The sequence below is a fragment of the Rana temporaria genome, chromosome 9 (genome assembly GCF_905171775.1).
Source record: "Rana temporaria chromosome 9, aRanTem1.1, whole genome shotgun sequence".
Lineage (NCBI taxonomy): Eukaryota > Metazoa > Chordata > Amphibia > Anura > Ranidae > Rana > Rana temporaria.
Window position 1 is genome coordinate 177969543 of NC_053497.1, and position 25071 is coordinate 177994613.

The following is a 25071-nucleotide window of genomic DNA, read 5'->3' on the forward strand; positions in this document are numbered from 1 at the left end:
GCAGGGGGCACTGGCAGGCGGTACTGGTGCAAACTAATGAGGCTGATGTGCCTCTTCCACTGGGGACCAATGTCCCCTACACAGGAGCTGGTGATCGGCTTTTTTTTCTCCTCACGCTGTCAGCGCAAGGAGAAAAACAAGCGATTACGGAACTTTGTTTTCATCACGTGATTAGCTGTCATTGCCTGACAGCTGATCACGTGGTAAGGGGCCGGGACCGGATATGTGATCACCTGAGTCTCAGTGACTCTGTGATCACAGCGCGTGGTGCGCACACCCTGCAGGGGGCGCGTGCAAAGGGGAGGACGTCATCCCGGCAATTGGGCTCTGTGCTGTAGCCGTCATTTGGCTCCTCCCATGTACACAAGTATCACAGGCTCCTCCCATGTACACAAGTATCACAGGCTCCTCCCATGTACATAAGTATCACAGGCTCCTCCCATGTACATAAGTATCACAGGCTCCTCCCATGTACATAAGTATCACAGGCTCCTCCCATGTACACAAGTATCACAGCCTTTGCCATAACACTCACAATGGATCTCAGGTGCCTCCTGTCTCCACTGATCATCCTTGAGATGTTCCTACAACTTGATTGGAGTTCCCATGTGTGGTAAATTCAGGTGATTGGACATGATTTGGAAAGGAACACACCTGTCTATAGAAGATTCTACAGTTACCAGAGCAATTCAGAGTACAGGGCAGGTTGGGGTGGGGTGGTACAGGGCAGGTTGGTACAGGGCAGGTTGGGGTGGTACAGGACAGGTTGGGGTGGTACAGGGGAGGCGGATGTGGTACAGGGCAGGTTGGGGTGGTAGAGGGGAGGCGGATGTGGTACAGGGCAGGTTGGGGTGGTACAGGGCAGATTGGGGTGGTACAGGGCAGGCGGAGGTGGTACAGGGCAGGTTGGGGTGGTACAGGGCAAGTTTTGGTGGTACAGGGCAGGTTGAGGTGGTACAGGGCAGGTTGGGGTGGGATGGTACAGGGCAGGTTGTTACATGGCAGGTTGGTACAGGGCAGGTTGGGGTGGAATAGGGCAGTTTGGGGTGTTACAGGGCAGGCTGGGGTGGTACAGGGCATGTTGAGGTGGTACAGGGCAGGTTGGGCTGGTACAGGGCAGACTAGGGTGGTACAGGGCAGGTTGAGGTGGTACAGGGCAGACTAGGGTGGTACAGGGCAGGTTGGGTGGTACAGGGCAGACTGGGGTGGTACAGGGCAGATTGGGGGTGGTACGGGGCAGGTTGAGGTGGTACAGGGCAGACTAGAGTGGTACAGGGCAGGTTGGGGGTGGTACAGGGCAGGTTGGGGTGGTACAGGGCAGACTAGGGTGGTACAGGGCAGGTTGGGTGGTACAGGGCAGGTTGGGCTGGTACAGGGCAGACTAGGGTGGTACAGGGCAGGTTGGGCTGGTACAGGGCAGGTTGGGGTGGTACAGGGCAGATTGGGGTGGTACAGGGCAGGCGGAGGTGGTACAGGGCAGGTTGGGGTGGTACAGGGCAAGTTTTGGTGGTACAGGGCAGGTTGAGGTGGTACAGGGCAGGTTGGGGTGGGATGGTACAGGGCAGGTTGTTACATGGCAGGTTGGTACAGGGCAGGTTGGGGTGGAATAGGGCAGTTTGGGGTGTTACAGGGCAGGCTGGGGTGGTACAGGGCATGTTGAGGTGGTACAGGGCAGGTTGGGCTGGTACAGGGCAGACTAGGGTGGTACAGGGCAGGTTGAGGTGGTACAGGGCAGACTAGGGTGGTACAGGGCAGGTTGGGTGGTACAGGGCAGACTGGGGTGGTACAGGGCAGATTGGGGGTGGTACGGGGCAGGTTGAGGTGGTACAGGGCAGACTAGAGTGGTACAGGGCAGGTTGGGGGTGGTACAGGGCAGGTTGGGGTGGTACAGGGCAGACTAGGGTGGTACAGGGCAGGTTGGGTGGTACAGGGCAGGTTGGGCTGGTACAGGGCAGACTAGGGTGGTACAGGGCAGGTTGGGCTGGTACAGGGCAGGTTGGGCTGGTACAGGGCAGGTTGGGGTGGTACAGAGCAGGTTGGGCTGGTACAGGGCAGGTTGGGCTGGTACAGGGCAGACTAGGGTGGTACAGGGCAGGTTGGGGGTGGTACAGGGCAGGTTGGGCTGGTACAGGGCAGACTAGGGTGGTACAGGGCAGGTTGGGGGTGGTACAGGGCAGGTTGAGGTGGTACATCTGCTATGGAATTATCCATTCTCTTTGTTATAGTAAAACCCGGGCCTCGGATTCTCATGGCTCCCCATAGCATATGTTCCCAATCCAGATGAGAGGACACAAAGCAAATCCCGGGTGGCCGGAGTCATCTGCTTCCAAACCTGCTAAACCAATTACCATCCAATGGATGCCGGTGATCTGCCGATATGGTTACGGCTATCGTGAAAGTTCCTGAGCAGGCGCAATCTGATCTGCCAATATGGTTCCGGCTAACGAGAAAGTTCCTTTACAATCTGTGTCCTCAGTCCCTTTCTCTGTCTTAACCCCTTCCCAACCGCCACATGTACATATACGTCGGCAGAATGGCACGTACAGGCACATTGGCGTACCTGTACGTCCCTGCCTAGACGTGGGTCGGGGGTCTGATCGGGACCCCCCCCGCGACTTGCGGCGGTCGGGACCCCTCGGGGAGCGATCCGGGACGACGGCGCAGCTATTTGTTTCTAGCCGCTCCGTTGCGATCCCTCCCCGGAGCTGAAGAACGGGGAGAGCCGTATGTAAACGCGGCTTCCCCGTGCTTCACTATGGCGCTGCATCGATCGAGTGATCCCTTATATAGGGAGACTCGATCGATGACGTCATTCCTACAGCCACACCCCCCTACAGTTGTAAACACACACACACAGTGTACACCAAATCCTACAGCGCCCCCTGTGGTTAACTCCCAAACTGCAACTGTCATTTTCACAATAAAGAATGCAATTTAAATGCATTTTTTGCTGTGAAAATGACAAAAATCCCAAAAATGTGTCAAAATTGTCCGAAGTGTCCGCCATAATGTCGCAGTCACGGAAAAAATCGCTGATTTCCGCCATTAGTAGTAAAAAAAAAAAAAAATTATAAAAATGCAATAAAACTATCCCCTATTTTGTAAACGATATAAATTTTGCGCAAACCAATCGATAAACGCTTATTGCGATTTTTTTTACCAAAAATAGGTAGAAGAATACGTATCGGCCTAAACTGAGGAAAAAAATTTTTTTATAGATGTTTTTGGGGGATATTTATTATAGCAAAAAGTAAAAAATATTGCATTTTTTTCAAAATTGTCGCTCTATTTTTGTTTATAGCGCAAAAAATAAAAACCGCCGAGGTGATCAAATACCACCAAAAGAAAGCTCTATTTGTGGGGAAAAAAGGACGCCAATTTTGTTTGGGAGCCACGTCGCACGACCGCGCAATTGTCTGTTAAAGCGACGCAGTCCCAAACTGTAAAAACACCTTGGGTCTTTGGGCAGCAATATGGTCCGGGGCTTAAGTGGTTAAAGGGGAGATGTCAGGGTTCTGTTAAGACCCCTAATATCTCACCAAAGAACCCCCAACAGGGCTGATTAAAAAAATAAAATAAAATTGTAATAAATACAATTTTTTTTTTAAATAATAAGAATATAAATAATAAAAAAAAACACACTGACAATCCACTCCCCCCCTAAAAAAAAAAATAGAAATCATTTAAAAAAAAAAAATAGTAAAAAAAAAAAAATACTGCCACTGTCACATGACATTAAAAAAAAGTATGGGTACTTGTACTCGGTCTCGAAAAAGTGGTATCGGGACAACCCTAGTTAACCCTGCGGGTGATGGGAGTCTCCGGCGCGGGTGATGGGAGTCTCCGGCGCGGGTGATGGGAGTCTCCGGCGCGGTTGGCTCTTATTATGCGGACGGGGGAAGAAGCCGCTGGTGGAAATGATTCCCCATTTTAGGGTCCGCTATGCAGAAAATAATCTAATCCGCTGTTTGATTTTACTCTATTGAATCTCTTTCACTTAACGCGCTCGTCCATCCGTGCCGCCGAGCCGCGTCCCGCTGCCATCACCGCCGCGCAGAGAGCCCAGGAGCCGCTTACACTTTACAGTGACGCTGAAAAAGAAAGGTGAGTCCCACTTTCCCGGGCCGCCGAGCTGATTCGTCTTAACCACTTAAGCCCCGGACCTTTAGGCAGCTAAATGCCCAGGCCAGGTTTTGCGATTCGGCACTGCGTCGCTTTAACAGACAATTGCGCGGTCGTGCGACGTGGCTCCCAAAACAAAATTGGTGTCCTTTTTTCCCCACAAATAGAGCTTTCTTTTGGTGGTATTTGATCACCTTTGATCACATCAATTGTCACCACTGTGCCCATCAATTGTCACCACTGTGCCCATCAATAGTCACCACTGTGCCCATCAATTGTCGCCACTGTGCCCATCAATTGTCGCCACTGTGCCCATCAATTGTCGCCACTGTGCCCATCAATTGTCACCACTGTGCCCATCAATTGTCGCCACTGTGCCCATCAATTGTCGCCACTCTGCCATCAATTGTCACTACTGTGCCCATCAATTGTCACCACTGTACCATGCCAAACGCAGCCACTGTGCCATCAAACGCAGCCACTGTGCCATGCTATCAAACGCAGCCACTGTGCCATCAATTGTCACCACTGTGCCCATCAATTGTCACCACTGTGCCCATCAATTGTCACCACTGTGCCCATCAATTGTCGCCACTGTGCCCATCAATTGTCACCACTGTGCCATCAATTGTCGACACTGTGCCCAGCAATTGTCGCCACTGTGCCCATCAATTTTCGCCACTGTTCCCTGTAAAATGCCCCCCCCCTCCCCCACGCTTGGCACTTACCTTTCTGGGGTCAGCCACCCAGCTTCTACCGTCCCTCGATGTCTTCTCCCGCCCTTGATGACGCTTCAGCCAATCAGGTTGGCGGTAACCAGAACCGGTGAACCTGATTGGCTGTGACGCCTGTCCGTCTTATCCAAGGAACGTACCCCCCGTGCGTCCCTTGGATAAGCCTCTGGAAGCCGATGGGCTGTAATCGGAAAGCCGCTGGCTCTGATGGGCACTTCCACAGCCAATCCACAGCCAACCAGCTGCCGTTATTCAGATGGCCGGCGCTCACCAGGGGGCCGGCCATCTGAATGGGCGGCTGGAGCGGCAATACACAGATTCATGCAATGCATGTATTGTATACAGTGGCGGTGCGAGAGTAAGAGGGGGCGGCGCTCCGGCGCCCTCTATGGACGCCACTGCTATGGGTGGCAAGTGGCACATTCACCTGACAAATAACCCGCCGCCAAATTCCCCTTCAACCCCGAGACTACATTACCCCCCGCCCCCCTCATCTTTTTTTGGGGGAGGGTGAGAGAGGGGGTGTGTCCCTAAAAGGCATTTTTGGAAATGTGGTCACCCTAGTGTCCAACCTGTGGCCCTCCAGCTGTTGTAAAACTACAAGTCCCATCATGCCTCTGCCAGAGGCGTTGCTAGGGGGGTGCGGTCCGCACCGGGTGACACCCGCTAGAGGGGTGACACCATCCCGTTTTTTTTTTTTTTGTTTTTTTTTAGCTGACATGCCCAGCCTGCCCTGTGCAATCCCAGCCTGCCCTGTACCACCCCAACCTGCCCTGTACCACCCCAACCTGCCCTGTACCACCCCAGCCTGCTCTGTGCCACCCCAGCCTGCCCTGTACTACCCCAGCCTGCCCTGTACCACCCAAAACAGCCCTATACCACCCCAGCCTGCCCTGTACCCCCCCAAACAGCCCTGTACCACCCCAGCCTGCCCTGTACCACCCAGCCTGCCCTGTGCCACCACAGCCTGCCCTGTACCACCCCAGCATGCCCTGTACCACCCCAAACTTTCCCATGTCACCCCAACTTGCCCTGTGCCACCCTAACTTGCCCTGTACCACCCCAATCTGCCCTATGCCACCATAACTTGCCCTATACCACACCAACCTGCCCAATGCCACCCTAACTTGCCCTGTACCACTCCAACCTTTCCCATGCCATCCCAACTTGCCCTATGCCACCCTAACTTGCACTATACCACCCCAACCTGCCCTGTACCACCCTAACTTGCCCTATACCACCCCAAACTACCCTATATCACCCCAACATGCCCTATACCACCTTAACCTGTCCTATACCACCCCACTACACCAACCTGCCACTATACCACTCTATACTACCCTAACCTGCCACTTTACTGCCCTATACTATCATTTACAGGGGCTGGTTTGGGGTGCGCCCCATGCCCGTGCGCTGCCTGCTTGGTGCTGGGCAGCCTAGACAGAGGGGGGGTGACACCATGTTTTACCGCACCGGGTGACACCAACCCTAGTGACGCCACTGGCCTCATACTTGCGACCCATTAGCCTTTGCAATGCCTTTCCTCCCCAACCTGACTGTCCCTGGCCCCGCCCCTTTCATCAATACATTTCGGGTTCCGTCGGTGTGTTTTGTCAGCAGATTCTGAAGAACGCCGGCGCACGTTACACCGCCGGCTCCTGCGCTCGGGAACTGCTGCTGAATAATTGAGCGGGAAGTCCGCTTCATTTTTGCGTTGCGCGTGATTAAACTGTTTAAGAGGCGGCAGAAAACGAGCGGCGATACATCTTTCACGACTCCGTATCGTCGCATTTCCTGCATCCTCCGTCGCTTCCATTGGCTGCGGCGGAAAGCGCCAGGAAATTAAATACGCGACTGCGTCCGATTATTATTATTATTTCATGACTTCAAAATATTGTTTTGTCTTTGCTTTTTTTTTTTATTATTATTATTATTTTACACCGGGTGACAAAATAGGGAATTAACCCGTTCATGGCGGGACAGGGGAAGTCCAGATTGATACTTTGTCACCAGAAATCTCCTTTCGGGCAAGGAGGGGCCTCAGATGGGTTTCTCATTGGTCAGCGCGGTCACATGAAGTCGTGTCATTGGGACCAGTATGATGGGGGATGTGCATTGTGGTGTAAAGATTGGCAAACTCGGGGCATCGCCTCCGAGCAGTGCAGTGGGGGTGCAGAGAGAGAGAGGGGGGGGGGGCCACATCCGGCCAGCTTGGCATCTTCTCACAGTGCAGAGCTTGATGGTTAATTTCACCAGAAACTGACAATGATCTCTCCTTCAATCCCCTCCCCTCACTCTGTAAGGGGGATCTTGATTTAAGGGGGACTGTTAAATCTGTTGTAAAGGGGACCCCCTGATGTAAGGGAGGACTCTGATATAAGGGAAGACTCTGATGGGGACCCTGATGTAAGAAGGGAATGTAATGTAAGGGGGGTCCATGATGGGGATCCTAATGTAAGGGGGGGTCTCTGATGGGGATCCTAATGTAAGGGGGGGTCTCTGATGGGGATCCTAATGTAAGGGGGGGGGGACTCTAATTTGGATCCTGATAAATTGGCCTCGCATATAGGCAACCTGGATTTCTGCCGTACCCAAGTTATCCTTATAGAATTCCGTAAGGAGTAGCGGGATTGGGTCCGGCTCCGGAATGAGGGATAGCCAAAACGGATTAAGCTTCCATAGACTTCTGCCCCTCTTTTCTCCCAGACCTAGATCTACCGTAGACGGAGAATGATCAGAGGTGTGTCTCTGGTGTTATTCAGTTCCCCTCACCATAGGTAGGAAGAGGCCATTACCGAGACCCCCATCTATCCGTGACAGTCCCCCCACTGAAGCTGACTTGCAGGAATAAACTTTAGCCTCAGGGTTACGCACCCTCCAGACATCAGTCAAACCCAATTCCCCTACCAACCGAGAAAATGGCGTGGGACCCCTCTTCTCTAGCCCCCCCAGTCCCCGTGTTAAGCTTTAGTTTGTCTTTCTCGTACTCCATTAAATTATTAAAGCGGTAGTTCACCCCCCCCCCCCCCCGACACATTTTACCATCGAAACAGGCATTGTAGCGCGAGCTACAGTATGCCTGTCCCGATTTTTTTAACCCCGGACTCACCTTGTAATCGGACATCGTAGATTTCGGCTCCCGCGGGGAATGGGCGTGCCTATGGAGAGGGAGGATGATTGACGGCCGGCCCTGGCACGTCACTCTCCCCGAAGACAGCCGGAGTAGGTCTCGGCTCTTCACGGCACCTGCGCACAGGCTATGCGCACGCGTCGTGAAGACCAAGCCTATTTCGGCTATTTCCGGAGAAGCGTGACGCGCCAGAGCCGGCCGTCAATCATCCTCTGTCTCCATAGGCACGCCCATTCCCCGGTATCTTCGATGTACGACTACAAGGTGAGTACGGGGGTAAAAAATTCGGGACAGGCATACTGTAGCTCGCGCTACAATGCCTGATTTTAAGGTAAAAGAAAAAAAAAATTTTTTTTTTCGTCGATAGGGTGAACCCCCGCTTTAAAGTCCCCTAGGACCAGAACTGGAACACCAGGAAGGCAAGACATAAAGTCGGCTAGTATTTTCCAATACAGTAGAGGAAAACGGAGGAGGAATATACACTCCCGCCAACACACATTTCACCCCATACAGAGAACAATATAAAAAGACGTATCTACCCTCAGGGTCTATCTTAGTATTCATAGTAGTGTATTGGGTGCCTCGACGGATCAGGACACTCACTCCCCTCGAGTAGACCGCATGGGTGGAATGGAATTGATGGCAAAACTGCCTAACCGCCAGCTTTGGAGTGGAACCCGGAGGGGGGGAAATGAGTCTCCTGGAGGCAGACCACCTCAGCACCAAGTCTCTTAACCACTTAAGCCCCGGACCAATATGCTGGCTAAAGACCCAAGGGGTTTTTACAGTTCGAGACTGCGTCGCTTTAACAGACGATTGCGCGGTCGTGCGACGTGGCTCCCAAACAAAATTGGCGTCCTTTTTTCCCCACAAATAGAGCTTTCTTTTGGTGGTATTTGATCACCCTTTGCGGTTTTTATTTTTTGCGCTATAAACAAAAATAGAGCGACAATTTTAAAAAAAATGCAATGTTTTTAACTTTTTGCTGTAATAAATATCCCCCAAAAATATATATAAATTTTTTTTTTTTCCTCAGTTTAGGCCGATACGTATTCTTCTACCTATTTTTGGTAAAAAAAATCGCAATAATCGTTTATCGGTTGGTTTGCGCAAAATTTATAGCGTTTACAAAATAGGGCATAGTTTTTTTGCATTTTTATTTTTTTTATTTTTTTTACTAGTAATGGCGGCGATCAGCGATTTTTTTCCTGACTGCGACATTATGGCGGACACTTCGGACAATTTTGACACATTTTTGGGACAATTGTCATTTTCACAGCAAAATATGCATTTAAATTGCATTGTTTATTGTGAAAATGACAGTTGCAGTTTGGGAGTTAAACACAGGGGGCGCTGTAACATTTAGGGATCACTGTGTGTGTTTACAACTGTAGGGGGGTGTGGCTGTAGGAATGACGTCATCGATCGTGTCTTCCCTATATAAGGGATCACTCGATCGATGCGCCGCCACAGTGAAGCACGGGGAAGCCGTGTTTACACACGGCTCTTCCCGTTCTTCAGCTCCGGGGAGCGATCGCGATGGAGCGGCTAAAAACAAATAGCCGCGCCGTCGTCCCGGATCGCTCCCCGAGCGGACCCGACTTCCGCATGTACCGGGGGGGGGGGTCCCGATCGGACCCCCGACCCACGTCTAGGCAGGGACGTACAGGTACGTACATGTGCCTGTCCGTGCCATTCTGCTGACGTATATCTACATGAGGAGGTCGGGAAGTGGTTAAGTGGCAAGTGCCTGATTCCCAAACCACTTACCTGTAAACTTGCGGCGGCGTCGCGTAAAGTCCACCCGCGCAAGCCCTGCTAATTCAAATGATCCAGGTAGGGGGCGTGGATCATTTAAATTAGGCGCGCTCCCGCGCCGATCGTAATGCGCATGCTCCGTCGGGTAAATTACCCGACGTGCATTGCGCTAAATGACGTCTCACGGACGTCATTTGTTTTGACTGTAACGTAAATGGCGTCCAGCGCCATTCACGGACGACTTACGCAAACGACGTTAAATTTTCAAATTTCGACGCGGGATCGACGGCCATACTTAACATTGAGTACGCCACCTAGGGGGCATCTTTATCTTTACGCCGCGTATCGCTTACGGAAACGCTACGGCGGGCAAGCGTACGTTAGAGAATCGGCGTGACTAGTCATTTGCATATTCTACGCTGACCGCCACCTAGCGGTCAGCGTAAATATTGCAGCCTAAGATACAACGGCGCAGGCCGTCGTATCTTAGGCATGTTTAAGTGTATCTCAGTTTGAGAATACACTTAAAGCGGATGTGCCACGGGAAAATAATATTAAAAGCCAGCAGGTACAAATACTGCAGCTGCTGACGTTTAATATTAGGACACTTACCTGTCCTGGAGTCCAGCGCCGATCGCAGCAGAGGAAGAGCGATCGCTCGTCTCTCTGCTGCTCCCCCTGCCATCCACGCTGAGGGAACCAGGAAGTGAAGCGCTGCGGCTTCACTGCCCGGTTCCCTACGGCGCATGCGCGAGTCGCGCCGCGCCCGCCGATTGGCTCCCGCTGTGTGCTGGGAGCAGAGTGTTCCCAGCACACAACGGGGGGGGGGGGGGGCGACGGGATGTGACGGAATTCCTGTCTTTTGCCCGTGAATGCCGGGCCGGAGGTGGGTGCAAATACCTGTCTTTAGACGACGGCGGGACGACGGCGCGGCTATTTGTTTATAGCCGCTCCGTCGCGATCGCTCCCCGGAGCTGAAGAACGGGGAGAGCCGTGTGTAAACACGGCTTCCCCATGCTTCACTGTGGCGGCGCATCGATCGAGTGATCCCTTATATAAGGGAGACTCGATCGATGACGTCAGTCCTACAGCCACACCCCCCTACAGTTGTAAACACACACTAGGTGAACACTAACTCCTACAGCGCCCCCTGTGGTTAACTCCCAAACTGCAACTGTCATTTTCACAATAAACAATGCAATTTAAATGCATTGTTTGCTGTGAAAACGACAATGGTCCCAAAAATGTGTCAAAATTGTCCGAAGTGTCCGCCATAATGTCGCAGTCACGGAAAAAATCGCTGATCGCCGCCATTAGTAGTAAAAAAAAAATAATTAATAAAAATGCAATAAAACTATCCCCTATTTTGTAAACGCTATAAATTTTGTGCAAACCAATCGATAAACGCTTATTGCGATTTTTTTTTACTAAAAATAGGTAGAAGAATACGTATCGGCCTAAACTGAGGGAAAAAAAATTGTATATATGTTTTTGGGGGGATATTTATTACAGCAAAAAGTAAAAAAATATTGCATTTTTTTCAAAATTGTTCGCTCTATTTTTGTTTATAGCGCAAAAAATAAAAACCGCAGAGGTGATCAAATACCACCAAAAGAAAGCTCTATTTGTGGGGAAAAAAGGACGTCAATTTTGTTTGGGAGCCACGTCGCACGGCCGGCGCAATTGTCTGTTAAAGCGACGCAGTGCCGAATCGCAAAACCTGGCCTGGGCATTTAGCTGCCTAAAGGTCCGGGGCTTAAGCGGTTAAACAGAAAAGGCCTCGGTGGTGCACCGGGTTGTGAAGGTCTGGATTGCGGCACTCTGTGAGCGCGTTCAACCGAGAACATGGGGGAGAAAACTTCTCTCCCAAATGCAGCAATCAGCCATTTCTCAATAAATTCAACGGGGTTCTTTCCCGCCAATTTTTCAGGGAGGCCTATGGCCCACTTACGTTATTTCTCCTCATCCTGTTCTCTAATTCTTCCAATGCTGGTCAATCAGGTGGTTGTTGTAGGAGAGATCCCTCTGCATGGGCCTCAGGTCATCCTCAATGGTGCTCACCCCTCTCCTCCAATGCGGAGGTTCTTTCCCGCCAATTTTTCAGGGAGGCCTATGGCCCACTAACGTTATTTCTCCTCATCCTGTTCTCTAATTCTTCCAATGCTGGTCAATCAGGTGGTTGTTGTAGGAGAGATCCCTCTGCATAGGCCCCAGGTCCTCCTCAATGGTGCTCACCCCTCTCCTCCAATGCGGAGGTTCTTTCCCGCCAATTTTTCAGGGAGGCCTATGGCCCACTAACGTTATTTCTCCTCATCCTGTTCTCTAATTCTTCCAATGCTGGTCAATCAGGTGGTTGTTGCAGGAGAGATCCCTCTGCATAGGCCCCAGGTCATCCTCAATGGTGCTCACCCCTCTCCTCCAATGCTGGAGGTCCTTTCCCTCATGTTTTGAGCGTCCTGTCTGAGAAAAGAGATCTCATCCCCTTCATTTCTGTGGTAAGGAGCGCAATGGACACATTGCATGAGGTATATATCCCGCAGAGTGGGTTCCCCCTCCTCCGTGTTAGGGCTCACTGGGGTTTGGGGCCTAGTAGATTCAGGGTTTGGAGTACTCACTGCGTCCCACACAAGTCCAGCCTGCACCGGGTCTTCCAGGGGCACGGTGCCATCTGCTTCAGATCCCCCTCCCGCCCGGAGAGTCCTCCGGTGTGCTGGAGGAGGCCACCGGGTCCTTTGGCAGGGGTTTGGAGAACAGTTTTTCCCGCCGCCTCACGTTGCTTCTCCTTGGCTGCACGGCCTGTATGCGCGCCATTTGCTCTGCCGGTTTGTTGAGTAGCTGCTTCTTGCCGAAAGAACATCGCGGGAACGGAACGCCGAGAAAGGTATGTCCGTGATCCCGGGATCGTGAGGGACACAGCGGTAGACTTTTGGTCGGTATTCGGTATCTTCCTCAGGATGTTAGCAAGGATTCTCGGCGGAGCTCCCTTCAGCTGCGTCCGGCTACATCCGCTGCCTGGCCACGCCCCCCTCTAATTGGGATCCTAATGTAAGGGGGGCCTCTAATTGGGATCCTAATGTAAGGGGGGCTTCTGATGGGGATACTAATGTAAGGGGGGGTCTCTAATGGAGATCCTAATGTAAGGGGGGTCCCTGATGGGGATACTAATGTAAGGGGGGTCTCTGATTGGGATCCTAATGTAAGGGGGGCCTCTGATGGGGATACTAATGTAAGGGGGTCCCTGATGGGGATACTAATGTAAGGGGGGTCCCTGATGGGGATACTAATGTAAGGGGGGTCTCTGATTGGGATCCTAATGTAAAGGGGCCCCTTATGTAAGGGGGGTCCCTGATGGGGATCCTAATGTAAGGGGGGGTCCCTGATGGGGATACTAATGTAAGGGGGGGTCTCTGATGGGGATCCTAATGTAAGGGGGGGTCCCTGATGGGGATACTAATGTAAAGGGGGTCCCTGATGGGGATACTAATGTAAGGGGGGCCTTATGTAATGGGGGTCTCTGATGGGGATCCTAATGTAGGGGGGGCCTTATGTAATGGGGGTCTCTGATGGGGATCCTAATGTAAGGGGGGCCTTATGTAATGGGGGTCTCTGATGGGGATCCTAATGTAAGGGGGGCCTTATGTAATGGGGGTCTCTGATGGGGATCCTAATGTAAGGGGGGCCTTATGTAATGGGGGTCTCTGATGGGGATCCTAATGTAAGGGGGGCCTTATGTAATGGGGGTCTCTGATGGGGATACTAATGTAAGGGGGGCCTTATGTAATGGGGGTCTCTGATGGGGATACTAATATAAGGGGGGCCTTATGTAATGGGGGTCTCTGATGGGGATCCTGATGTAGGGGGGGGGGGGCTCTGATTGGGATCCTAATGTAAAGGGGGTCCCTGATGTTGATCTTAATGCAAAGGGGCCCTTATGTAATGGGGGTCTCTGATTGGGATCCTAATGTAAGGGGGGGTCTCAAATTGGAATCCTAATGTAAGGGGGGGTCTCTAATGGAGATCCTAATGTAAGGAGAGACTCTAATTGAGATCCTAGTGTAAGGGGGGATCCCTGTTGGGGATACTAATGTAAGAGGGGTCTCTGATTGGGATCCTAATGTAAGGGGGGGCCATTATGTAAAGGGGGGGGTCCCCGATTGGGTTTTCTAATGTAAGGGGGGCTCCTTCCTTTTAGAAAAGTGATCTTTTCTTTCAGTGGGTGAATATCTGTAAACTCCACTCACCGGGCACATTATTAGGCCCCCCTTGCTAGTCCCGGGTCGGACCCCCTTTCCCCTCATTCTTGGTGGAATAGATACAACAAGGTGTAGAAACGTTCCTCAGAGATTTCCCTCCATAGTGACCTGATGACATCACACAGTTGCTGCAGATTTGTCGGCTGCACATCCATGATGCCGAATCTCCCGTTCCACCACATCCCAGAGGTGCTCTATTGGATGAGATGTGGGGAGTGTGGAGGCCATTGGAGGACAGTGGTGAGATGAGCCTCCCTTCCTCTCTCTCTCAGCCTCCCTTCCTCTCTCTCTCAGCCTCCCTCCCTCTCTCAGCCTCCCTCCCTCTTTCAGCCTCCCTCTCTCTCAGCCTCCCTCCCTCTCTCTTAGCCTCCCTCTCTCTCATCCTCCCTCTCTCAGCCTCCCCCCCTCTCTCAGCCTCCCTCTCTCTTTCACTCAGCCTCCCTCTCTCTCTCTTAGCCTCCCTCTCTCTCATCCTCCCTCTCTCAGCCTCCCCCCTCTCTCTCTCAGCCTCCCTCTCTCTTTCACTCAGCCTCCCTCTCTCTCTCAGCCTCCCTCCCTCTCAGCCTCCCTCCCTCTCTCTTTCACTCAGCCTCCCTCTTTCTCTCAGCCTCCCTCTCAGCCTCTCTCTCTCTCAGCCTCCCTCTCTCTCTCAGCCTCCGTCTCTCTCATCCTCCCTCTCTCATCCTCCCTCTCTCATCCTCCCTCTCTCTCAGCCTCCCTCTCTCTCTCATCCTCCCTCTCTCAGCCTCCCTTCCTCTCAGCCTCCCTCCCTCTCTCTCAGCCTCCCTCTCTCTCTCTCTCTCAGCCTCCCTCCATCTTAGCCTTCCTCTCTCTCACTCAGCCTCCCTCCCTCTCTGTCTCTCTCTCAGCCTCCCTCTCTATCAGCCTCCCTCCCTCTCAGCATTTCTCTCTCTCTCAGCCTCCCTTCCTCTCTTTCAGCCTCTCTCTCTCAGCCTTCCTCTCTCTCTCAGCCTTCCTCTCTCTCTCAGCCTCCCTCTCTCTCTCAGCCTCCCTTCTTCTCAGCCTCTCTCTCTCTCGGCGTCACTCCCTCTCAGCCTCCCTCTCTCTCAGCCTCCCCTCTCTCTCAGCCTCCCTCCCTGTCTCTCAGCCTCCCTCTCTCTCAGCCTCCCTCCCTCTCAGCCACCCTCCCTCTATCAGCCTCCCTCTCTCTCAGCCTCCCTCTCTCTCTCAGCCTCCCTCTCTCTCAGCCTCCCTCTCTCTCTCAGCCTCCCTCTCTCTCAGCCTTCCTCCCTCTCAGCCTCCCTCTTTCTCTCAGCCTCCCTCTCTCTCAGCCTCCCTCTCAGCCTCCCTCCCTCTCTCTTTCACTCAGCCTCCCTCTTTCTCTCAGCCTCCCTCTCAGCCTCCCTCTCTCTCAGCCTCCCTCTCTCTCTCTCAGCCTCCCTCTCTCTCTCAGCCTCCGTCTCTCTCATCCTCCCTCTCTCATCCTCCCTCTCTCAGCCTCCCTTCCTCTCAGCCTCCCTCCCTCTCTCTCAGCCTCCCTCTCTCTCTCTCACTCAGCCTCCCTCCCTCTCTGTCTCTCTCTCAGCCTCCCTCTCTATCAGCCTCCCTCCCTCTCAGCATTTCTCTCTCTCTCAGCCTCCCTTCCTCTCTTTCAGCCTCTCTCTCTCAGCCTTCCTCTCTCTCTCAGCCTTCCTCTCTCTCTCAGCCTCCCTCTCTCTCTCAGCCTCCCTTCTTCTCAGCCTCTCTCTCTCTCGGCGTCACTCCCTCTCAGCCTCCCTCTCTCTCAGCCTCCCCTCTCTCTCAGCCTCCCTCCCTGTCTCTCAGCCTCCCTCTCTCTCAGCCTCCCTCCCTCTCAGCCACCCTCCCTCTATCAGCCTCCCTCTCTCTCAGCCTCCCTCTCTCTCTCAGCCTCCCTCTCTCTCAGCCTTCCTCCCTCTCTCTCTCTCAGCCTCCCTCTCTCTCAGCCTTCCTCCCTCTCAGCCTCCCTCTTTCTCTCAGCCTCCCTCTCTCTCAGCCTCTCTCAGCCTCCCTCCCTCTCTCTCAGCATCCCTCCCTCTCTCTCAGTCTCTCTCTCTCTCAGCCTCTCTCTCAGCCTTCCTCCCTCTCTCTCAGCCTTCCTCCCTCTCAGCCTCCCTCTTTCTCTCAGCCTCCCTCCCTGTCTCTCAACCTCCCCTCTCTCTCAGCCTCCCTCTCTCTCAGCCTCCCTCCCTGTCTCTCAGCCTCCCCTCTCTCTCAGCCTCCCTCCCTCTCAGCCACCCTCTCTCTCTCAGCCTCCCTCCTTCTCTGCCTCCCTCTTTCTCTCAGCCTCCCTCCCCCTAGCCTCCCTCTTTCTCTCAGCCTCCCTCTCTCTCAGCCCCCCTCCCTCTCTCTCAGCCTCCCTCCCTCTCTCTCAGCCTCCCTCTTAGCCTCCCTCTCTCTCTCTCAGCCTCCCTTTCTCTCAGCCTCCCTCTCTCTCAGCCCCCCTCCCTCTCTCTCAGCCTCCCTCTTAGCCTCCCTCTCTCTCTCTCAGCCTCTCTCTCTCTCAGCCCCCGTCTGTATACTGATTCCATGTAATTTGATCGACCTCTAGTTCTGTTAAATTGGTGGCGGTGGGGCGCAGAGTGCCCCCCCAAATGAGTTTTTGCTGGTTGGGATGTCTGATGAAATCCCCTTCCTTCCCCATTCTAATTTGAACTTCAGCAAGTCGTCTTCACCACGTCTAGATCCCTAAAGGCTGCTGCCGTGTGATTGGCTGATTAGCACATTTGTGTTTCCAAACAATTGAACGGGTGTACCTAATAAAGTGGCCGGTGAGTGTAGATGTGATGTGGCCCCCCCATACTGAGAAGTTTGGAGCCCCCAGATATGGGTGACACTCAGCTGATTGGTTCACATAATATGGGGAGGGGCGGGGGGGTATATGGAAACCACTGTAAAGAAAGAATTGTATAGACCCCACCCCCTTATACACATCTGACACACCCACCCATCACCTCCCGACAGATACAATGTAACTGATCCTCTGATCACAGCTGTTCATAGGACCACACCCCGCACAACTCCGCCCACCTTGTATTCCCTCCGTCACGTGGCCGCGCCGCTGGGACCGCCCTGCCCACACCAAAGATGGCCGCCCACCCGCGCCGACGCCGCACATCCGCCCGTAGCAGTCACATGACCCGAGACAGCTGTCAAGATGGCGGCGGACCTGCCTGCTGAATTTGATGTGGTCATCCTAGGCACAGGTGGGTGAGGGGCAGTGCACCCCCCCTTTGTTATCAGAGGAGGGGGGCACACTACACAGGGGGTTACATCCATGGGGGGGAGATACAGACAGAGGGGGAGGGAGAGGAGGGATACACATCACCTACAGGGAGAGGAGGACAGGGAACTGTTATAATAATAGATGTATGGGGAGCATACATCACATACAGGAAGAAGAAATGTGACAATTATAATAATATTAATAGATAGTATAGATTATATAGTAATAATATCAATAGATACATGGGGGGGTTGTACATCACCTATAGGAAGTCGAAATGTAACAATAGATTCTATAACTTATTAATAATAATAATAATAATTAATAGATACTATAGAATATATATTAATAGATACTATAAATTAATAATAGATAATATAAAGTAATAATAATAGATACTAAAGATTATATAATAATATACTATAGATTAAATAATAATAATATAATAATAATAATAATAGATACATGGGGGATAATACCAACGGAGGGGGGCGGGGGTTGTACATCACCTACAGGTGATACATTTAAAAAATCATAGTAATAATAATAGATTCATACAAATTGTATGTTAAAACACCACCCCCACCTCCTGCCACCATCACCTCCTGCCACAGTGCCACCATCACCTCCTGCCCCACAACCTCCTGCCACAGTACCACCATCACCTCCTGCCCCACAACCTCCTGCCACAGTGCCGCCATCACCTCCTGCCCCACAACCTCCTGCCACAGTGCCACCATCACCTCCTGCCCCACAACCTCCTGCCACAGTACCACCATCACCTCCTGCCCCACAACCTCCTGCCACAGTGCCACCATCACCTCCTGCCCCACAACCTCCTGCCACAGTGCCGCCATCACCTCCTGCCCCACAACCTCCTGCCACAGTGCCGCCATCACCTCCTGCCCCACAACCTCCTGCCACAGTGCCGCCATCACCTCCTGCCCCACAACCTCCTGCCACAGTGCCACCATCAACTCCTGCCCAACAACCTCCTGCCACAGTGCCGCCATCACCTCCTGCCCCACAACCTCCTGCCACAGTGCCGCCATCACCTCCTGCCCCACAACCTCCTGCCACAGTGCCGCCATCACCTCCTGCCCCACAACCTCCTGCCACAGTACCACCATCACCTCCTGCCCCACAACCTCCTGCCACAGTGCCACCATCACCTCCTGCCCCACAACCTCCTGCCACAGTGCCGCCATCACCTCCTGCCCCACAACCTCCTGCCACAGTGCCACCATCACCTCCTGCCCCACAACCTCCTGCCACAGTGCCGCCATCACCTCCTGCCCCACAACCTCCTGCCACAGTGCCGCCATCACCTCCTGCCCCACAACCTCCTGCCACAGTGCCACCATCACCTCCTGCCCCACAACCTCCTGCCACAGTGCCGCCATCACCTCCTGCCACAGTGCCACCATCACCTCCTGCCCCACAACCTCCTGCCACAGTGCCGCCATCACCTCCTGCCCCACAACCTCCTGCCACAGTGCCACCATCACCTCCTGCCCCACAACCTCCTGCCACAGTGCCACCATCACCTCCTGCCCCACAACCTCCTGCCACAGTGCCACCATCACCTCCTGCCCCACAACCTCCTGCCACAGTGCCACCATCGCCTCCTGCCCCACAACCTCCTGCCACAGTGCCACCATCGCCTCCTGCCCCACAACCTCCTGCCACAGTGCCACCATCACCTCCTGCCACAGTGCCACCATCACCTTCTGCCACGATCTTCTTTTTTACCTTGAAGTTGGGCTGGGCTGCGCTGTCACGGCTCTGTCCTTTGCCTATGGCGAGTGTCACTGCCAAAGTGTCCCTCCTGAGTCCTCCTGACTCGATCGGCTATTCAAAAATGGCACCGGGTGGCACCATTACGTATCTGTGCATGCGCCGCCCGGATACAAGCTTTCCCGAGCCCGAAGCCGACCGGGCTCGGTAAGCTCGTATCCGCTCTGCCGGGCGGCGTATGCACAGATACGTAATGGCGCCACCCGGCGCCATTTTTGAATAGCCGATCGAGTCAGGAGGGAGACTTTGGCAGTGACACTCGCCAGAGGCAGAGGACGGAGCCGTGACAGTCCAGCGGCCATCATTTCTACGGGCACCCGATGCCCATATCGGCAATTTTTAAGCTGTTTCGGCTGATATGTATCGGCACCGATATATCGGTGCATCCCTAATAGTAATATATAATATTTAGGGCCGAAACAACTAATTGATTAATTTCATAATCGATTACTATTTTCATAATCGATTAATCGGCCAGTAACATAATGGGGTTAAAAAAATAATGAATATTAGCCCTTTATAGTACAATAAGAGTACATCGCTACTGTAAATATTACTTTCACTGTCCCACAGTAAAAAATTAACCACTTACAGTAGTGATTTGCTCTTTTTGTACTAATTTTTTTGTTTTTTTTTAACCCCATTATGTTACTAAACATCTCAGGCCTGGGTCACACCCCTGTGTGTTTTTTTTTTGTGGTTTTTTTCCCAAAAACACACTACAGTTCATTTACATGGTTTCCTATGGGGAAAAAAACAAAAAAAACAAAATGTCAATTTTGTAAGGCTATTAACCGATTAATCGAAACAATAATCGGCCAACTAATCGATTATGAAAATAATCATTAGTTGCAGCCCTAATAATATTAATAGATATATGAGAGGAATAATACCACCAGAGGGGAGGGTTATACATCACCCAGAGGTGATACATTATAATAATAATATTTGATACATGGGGGGGTTGTACATCATCTACAAGAGGAAGAAATTTAACATTTATAATAAATGTCAGTAATAGTTATAATAATGTTTAATAGAAACTATGGCCCGGATTCACAAAGCACTTATGCCGACGTATAACAAGTTACGCCGACGTAAGTGCAAATGTGCGCCGTCGTATCTCTGCGCCAGACCCACAAACAGATATGCGCCCAAAACCAGGCTACACCCCGCCGACGTATCCTGCTTACGCCGGCGTAGGGTGGGCGCACATTTAGGCTGGGTGCATGGTGGCGCTCCCATTGATTAGCCATTCAAACATGCAAATGAGGGAAATACGGCGATTCACAAACCTGCGTGCGCCCGACGCAGGCTACGCGAGGTGCGTGTAAGTTGTACGTCCGGCGTAACGTTATTCCCCATAAAGAAGGTGTAACCCAGCAGCAGACATGCAAAGGTCTGCACCAGGTAACAAGCCGGCGTATTTTACATTGGACGTGTGTCTGGCTGGGCGTAGGTTACGTTCACGGCGTACGCAGTGATCCGGCGTAGTTAAGGGAGTTGTTCCGACGTGGTTGTGAGCATGCGCAGGGGAATGTGTCCACGTCATGGCGCATGTGCAGTTCGTGATACGTATCTATCTGGCGCTCAGACCATCATTTGCATGGGGGTCACGCCTCATTTGCATGGGTCACGCCCACTTCCACCGGCTTACGCCTTCGAATCCCACGCCACGCTGGCGCAGCGTAGGGAGCACTGGCTTGCTGAATGCATTGCTTGCCTCTCTGCGCTGCGTTGGCGTAGCGTACATAGGTTACTCTACGGTGGCGTAATGTGCACCCACTCTCTGTGAATCTGGGCCTATAGATTTATATAGTAATATATAATAATAGATAGGAGATCTGGTCTGACCAGTTGGGACCATCTCCGTAAAGGCCTGGTCTGACCAGTTGGGACCATCTCCGTAAAGGCCTGGTCTGACCAGTTGGGACCATCTCTGTAAAGGCCTGGTCTGACCAGTTGGGACCATCTCTGTAAAGGCCTGGTCTGACCAGTTGGGACCATCTCCGTAAAGACCTGGTCTGACCAGTTGGGACCATCTCCGTAAAGGCCTGGTCTGACCAGTTGGGACCATCTCCGTAAAGGCCTGGTCTGACCAGTTGGGACCATCTCCGTAAAGGTCTGGTCTGACCAGCTTGGACCATCTCCGTAAAGGCCTGGTCTGACCAGTTGGGACCATCTCCGTAAAGGTCTGGTCTGAGCAGTTGGGACCATCTCTGTAAAGGCCTGGTCTGACCAGTTGGGACCATCTCCGTAAAGGCCTGGTCTGACCAGTTGGGACCATCTCCGTAAAGGCCTGGTCTGACCAGTTGGGACCATCTCCGTAAAGGCCTGGTCTGACCAGTTGGGACCATCTCCGTAAAGGCCTGGTCTGACCAGTTGGGACCATCTCCGTAAAGGTCTGGTCTGACCAGCTTGGACCATCTCCGTAAAGGCCTGGTCTGACCAGTTGGGACCATCTCCGTAAAGGCCTGGTCTGACCAGTTGGGACCATCTCCGTAAAGGTCTGGTCTGACCAGCTTGGACCATCTCCGTAAAGGCCTGGTCTGACCAGTTGGGACCATCTCCGTAAAGGTCTGGTCTGAGCAGTTGGGACCATCTCTGTAAAGGCCTGGTCTGACCAGTTGGGACCATCTCCGTAAAGGCCTGGTCTGACCAGTTGGGACCATCTCCGTAAGGGCCTGGTCTGACCAGTTGGGACCATCTCCGTAAGGGCCTGGTCTGACCAGTTGGGACCATCTCCGTAAAGGCCTGGTCTGACCGGTTGGGACCATCTCTGTAAAGGCCTGGTGTGACCGGTTGGGACCATCTCCGTAAAGGCCTGGTGTGACCGGTTGGGACCATCTCCGTAAAGGCCTGGTGTGACCGGTTGGGACCATCTCCGTAAAGGCTTGGTCTGACCGGTTTGGACCATCTCCGTAAAGGCCTGGTTTGACCAGATCCATAAAGACCTTGCCTGACCAGTTTGGACCATCTCACGGCCGAGTAATTGTCCATTAAAGTGACGCAGTGCAGTATCGCAAAAACTGACCTGGTCATTAAGGGGGTAAATCCTTCCAGGGCTAAAGTGGTTAAAGTGCATTTCTTTGGCCCATTGTGTGCTTCCTAGGTGTCACCTATTGTTTCTGTCTGTCAGCTTATCTCTTGGAGATGTGATTAATTTTGTGTCCACTTTACCTTTTTATCGAACCACTGTTGGATGTTTATGCTTCTGATAATGTGTAATGTACTTTGTGTATCCAGGGTTGTGTGCTTGGTGCCAAACGGCCTGGGTGGGCACTGAGTCACTTAGGCTTGTCTAGGTGGCTAGTTGTTTAATTGGCGTGTTGTGTATGTTTATGTTGGCTGTTCCTTATGTTAATTATATTCCTGTGTGCAGTTTTCATTGTATATGATCATGAGATCAGGTTCTACCTGATCCTGTGTGCTTGAGTTTGGACCAGCTCCGAGAAGACATGCTTTGACCAGTTTGGATCATTTTCATAAAGAAAAGGTTTGACAGGTTTGGACCTCATTCATAAAGACATGGTTTGACCAGTGTTGGACCAGGTTTGACCAGTTTGGACCAGCTCCATAAAGACCAGGTTTGACCAGTTTGGACCAGCTCCATAAAGACATGGGTTGACCAGTTTGGACCAGCTTCATAAGACCAGGTTTGACCAGTTTGGACCAGCTCCATAAAGACCAGGTTTGACCAGTGTCGGACCAACTCCATAAGACCAGGTTTGACCAGTTTGGACCAGCTCCATAAAGACATGGGTTGACCAGTTTGGACCAGCTTCATAAGACCAGGTTTGACCAGTTTGGACCAGCTCCATAAAGACCAGGTTTGACCAGTGTCGGACCAACTCCATAAGACCAGGTTTGACCAGTTTGGACCAGCTCCATAAAGACATGGGTTGACCAGTTTGGACCAGCTTCATAAGACCAGGTTTGATTAGGCCGGCCACTAGGGGCATGTGCGCTGATTTACGCCTAGAATGCGTAAATCAGCGAGATACCCCTATTCACGAATGTACGCTTGCCCGTCGCAGTAAAGATACGCCGTTTACGTAAGGCGTTTTCAGGCCTAAAGATATTCCACCAAAAAAAAATGGCGCAGCCAATGTTAAGTATGGACGTCGGAACCGCGTTGAATTTTACAATTTTTACGTCGTTTGCGTAAGTCGTCCGTGAATGGGGCTGGGTGTAATTTACGTACACGTCGAAACCAAAAAGTCTTTGCGGCGTAATTTGGAGCATGCGCACTGGGATATGTCCACTGACGGCTCATGCGCCGTTCGTTAAAAACGTCAATCACGTCGGGTCACGGTTCATTAGCAGAAAACACGCCCACCTTTTCACAATTTGAATTAGGCGCGCTTAGGCCGGCACATTTACGCTACGCCGCCGTAACTTAGGGCGCAAGTGCTTTGTGAATACAGCACTTGCCTCTCTAACTTACGGCGGCGTAGCGTATATGACATGCGCTACGCCTGCCTAACGTTGGACGCGTCTTTTTGAATCCGGCTATAATTTTCTTATATTTTGCCTTCCCTGGAAGGGAGGTTGTGGGAATCTGCACAAGATGGAACATTCAGGATCTTGCACATGCTCAGTTGTGACCGGTTCTCTTTAATTTTTGACAACAATCCCCTTTCTGCCATTATAGGTTTTGATGGTCTTGGATGTTTGCGGCATAATCATTTATAACGGCCACCGCATTTCTTCTCTTATCCATGAAAAATGTCTGAAAAATACCATCGGGGGCCAGCGATCCCGCGTCCTGTCCGGGAGGGAAACGTCCATTAATAATTTGTAATGGCGCATTAGGGAGCCCCGCCGCTTCAGCGTCCTCATAAAGGAAGATGTATTCCTGCTCCATGCTTGTCAATAGGCTGTTTATGGCTTCTGTCTCCCCCGGTCAGACTTATCTTCATTTCAGTCGCGGGATTTTTCATTTGCCGATTGTCCATTTTTAAGCATTGATTTCTTTTTTTTCGATGATCAGAATAAATGTGCCGAGCCGCCGAGCCATTTCAGGGATTAGAAAAAGCAGAGGAACTTTCCGAAAGTTTGTTTACTTCATCTAGTCACAGTCCGGGGACTGGAGCGTCCATCATTCAGGGTTTTGGATTGCAATTTTTTTTATCCAACGCTCAGTCTGTGTGTAATGTTCACCTCTCCTGGGATCCAGTGCTCGGTCTTCTTCTTCAGCACAAATCTGGTTGGCGTCTGCCTAAATAATAAAGCGACATTTGGCCTCGGTATCTCCAAGCACACTCTTGTGACCCCCCAGGAACACCTCTGTGCACCCCAGTATTTTCAGTGCGTCTATCTCTGAGCACCTCTGTGTCTCCAGGTATACCCCTGTGCCCCCAACCTGTCTCTGTGCACCTCTGTGTCTCCAGGTATACCTTTGTGCCCCCAACCTGTCTCTGTGCACCTCTGTGTCTCCAGGTATACCCCTGTGCCCCCAACCTGTCTCTGTGCACCTCTGTGTCTCCAGGTATAACCCTGTGCCCCCAACCTGTCTCTGAGCACCTCCTGTGTCTCCAGGTATACCCCTGTGCCCCCAACCTGTCTCTGTGCACCTCTGTGTCTCCAGGTATAACCCCTGTGCCCCCAACCTGTCTCTGTGCACCTCTGTGTCTCCAGGTATAACCCTGTGCCCCCAACCTGTCTCTGAGCACCTCCTGTGTCTCCAGGTATACCCCTGTGCCCCCAACCTGTCTCTGTGCACCTCTGTGACTCCAGGTATACCCCTGTGCCCTCAACCTGTCTCTGAGCACCTCTGTGTCTCCAGGTATACCCCTGTGCCCCCAACCTGTCTCTGAGCACCTCTGTGTCTCCAGGTATACCCCTGTGCCCCCAACCTGTCTCTGTGCACCTCTGTGTCTCCAGGTATACTCCTGTGCCCCCAACCTGTCTCTGAGCACCTCTGTGTCTCCAGGTATACCCCTGTGCCCCCAACCTGTCTCTGTGCACCTCTGTGTCTCCAGGTATACCCCTGTGCCCCCAACCTGTCTCTGTGCACCTCTGTGTCTCCAGGTATAGCCCTGTGCCCCAACCTGTCTCTGTGCACCTCTG

At 52.2% G+C, this 25071-nt stretch overlaps 1 protein-coding gene across 2 annotated transcripts in view; it reads left to right on the top strand.

Moving 5' to 3' along the window:
* Positions 1 to 17075: 17075 nt before the first annotated feature.
* Positions 17076 to 25071, top strand: part of CHM (CHM Rab escort protein) — a 126505-nt gene continuing 118509 nt past the window's right edge. For both annotated transcript variants that reach the window (XM_040325042.1, XM_040325043.1), the window contains exon 1: positions 17076 to 17182. In XM_040325042.1, coding sequence (XP_040180976.1) covers positions 17134 to 17182 — 49 coding nt within the window. In that variant the 5' untranslated portion in view covers positions 17076 to 17133. The remainder of the gene's footprint in view (positions 17183 to 25071) is intronic.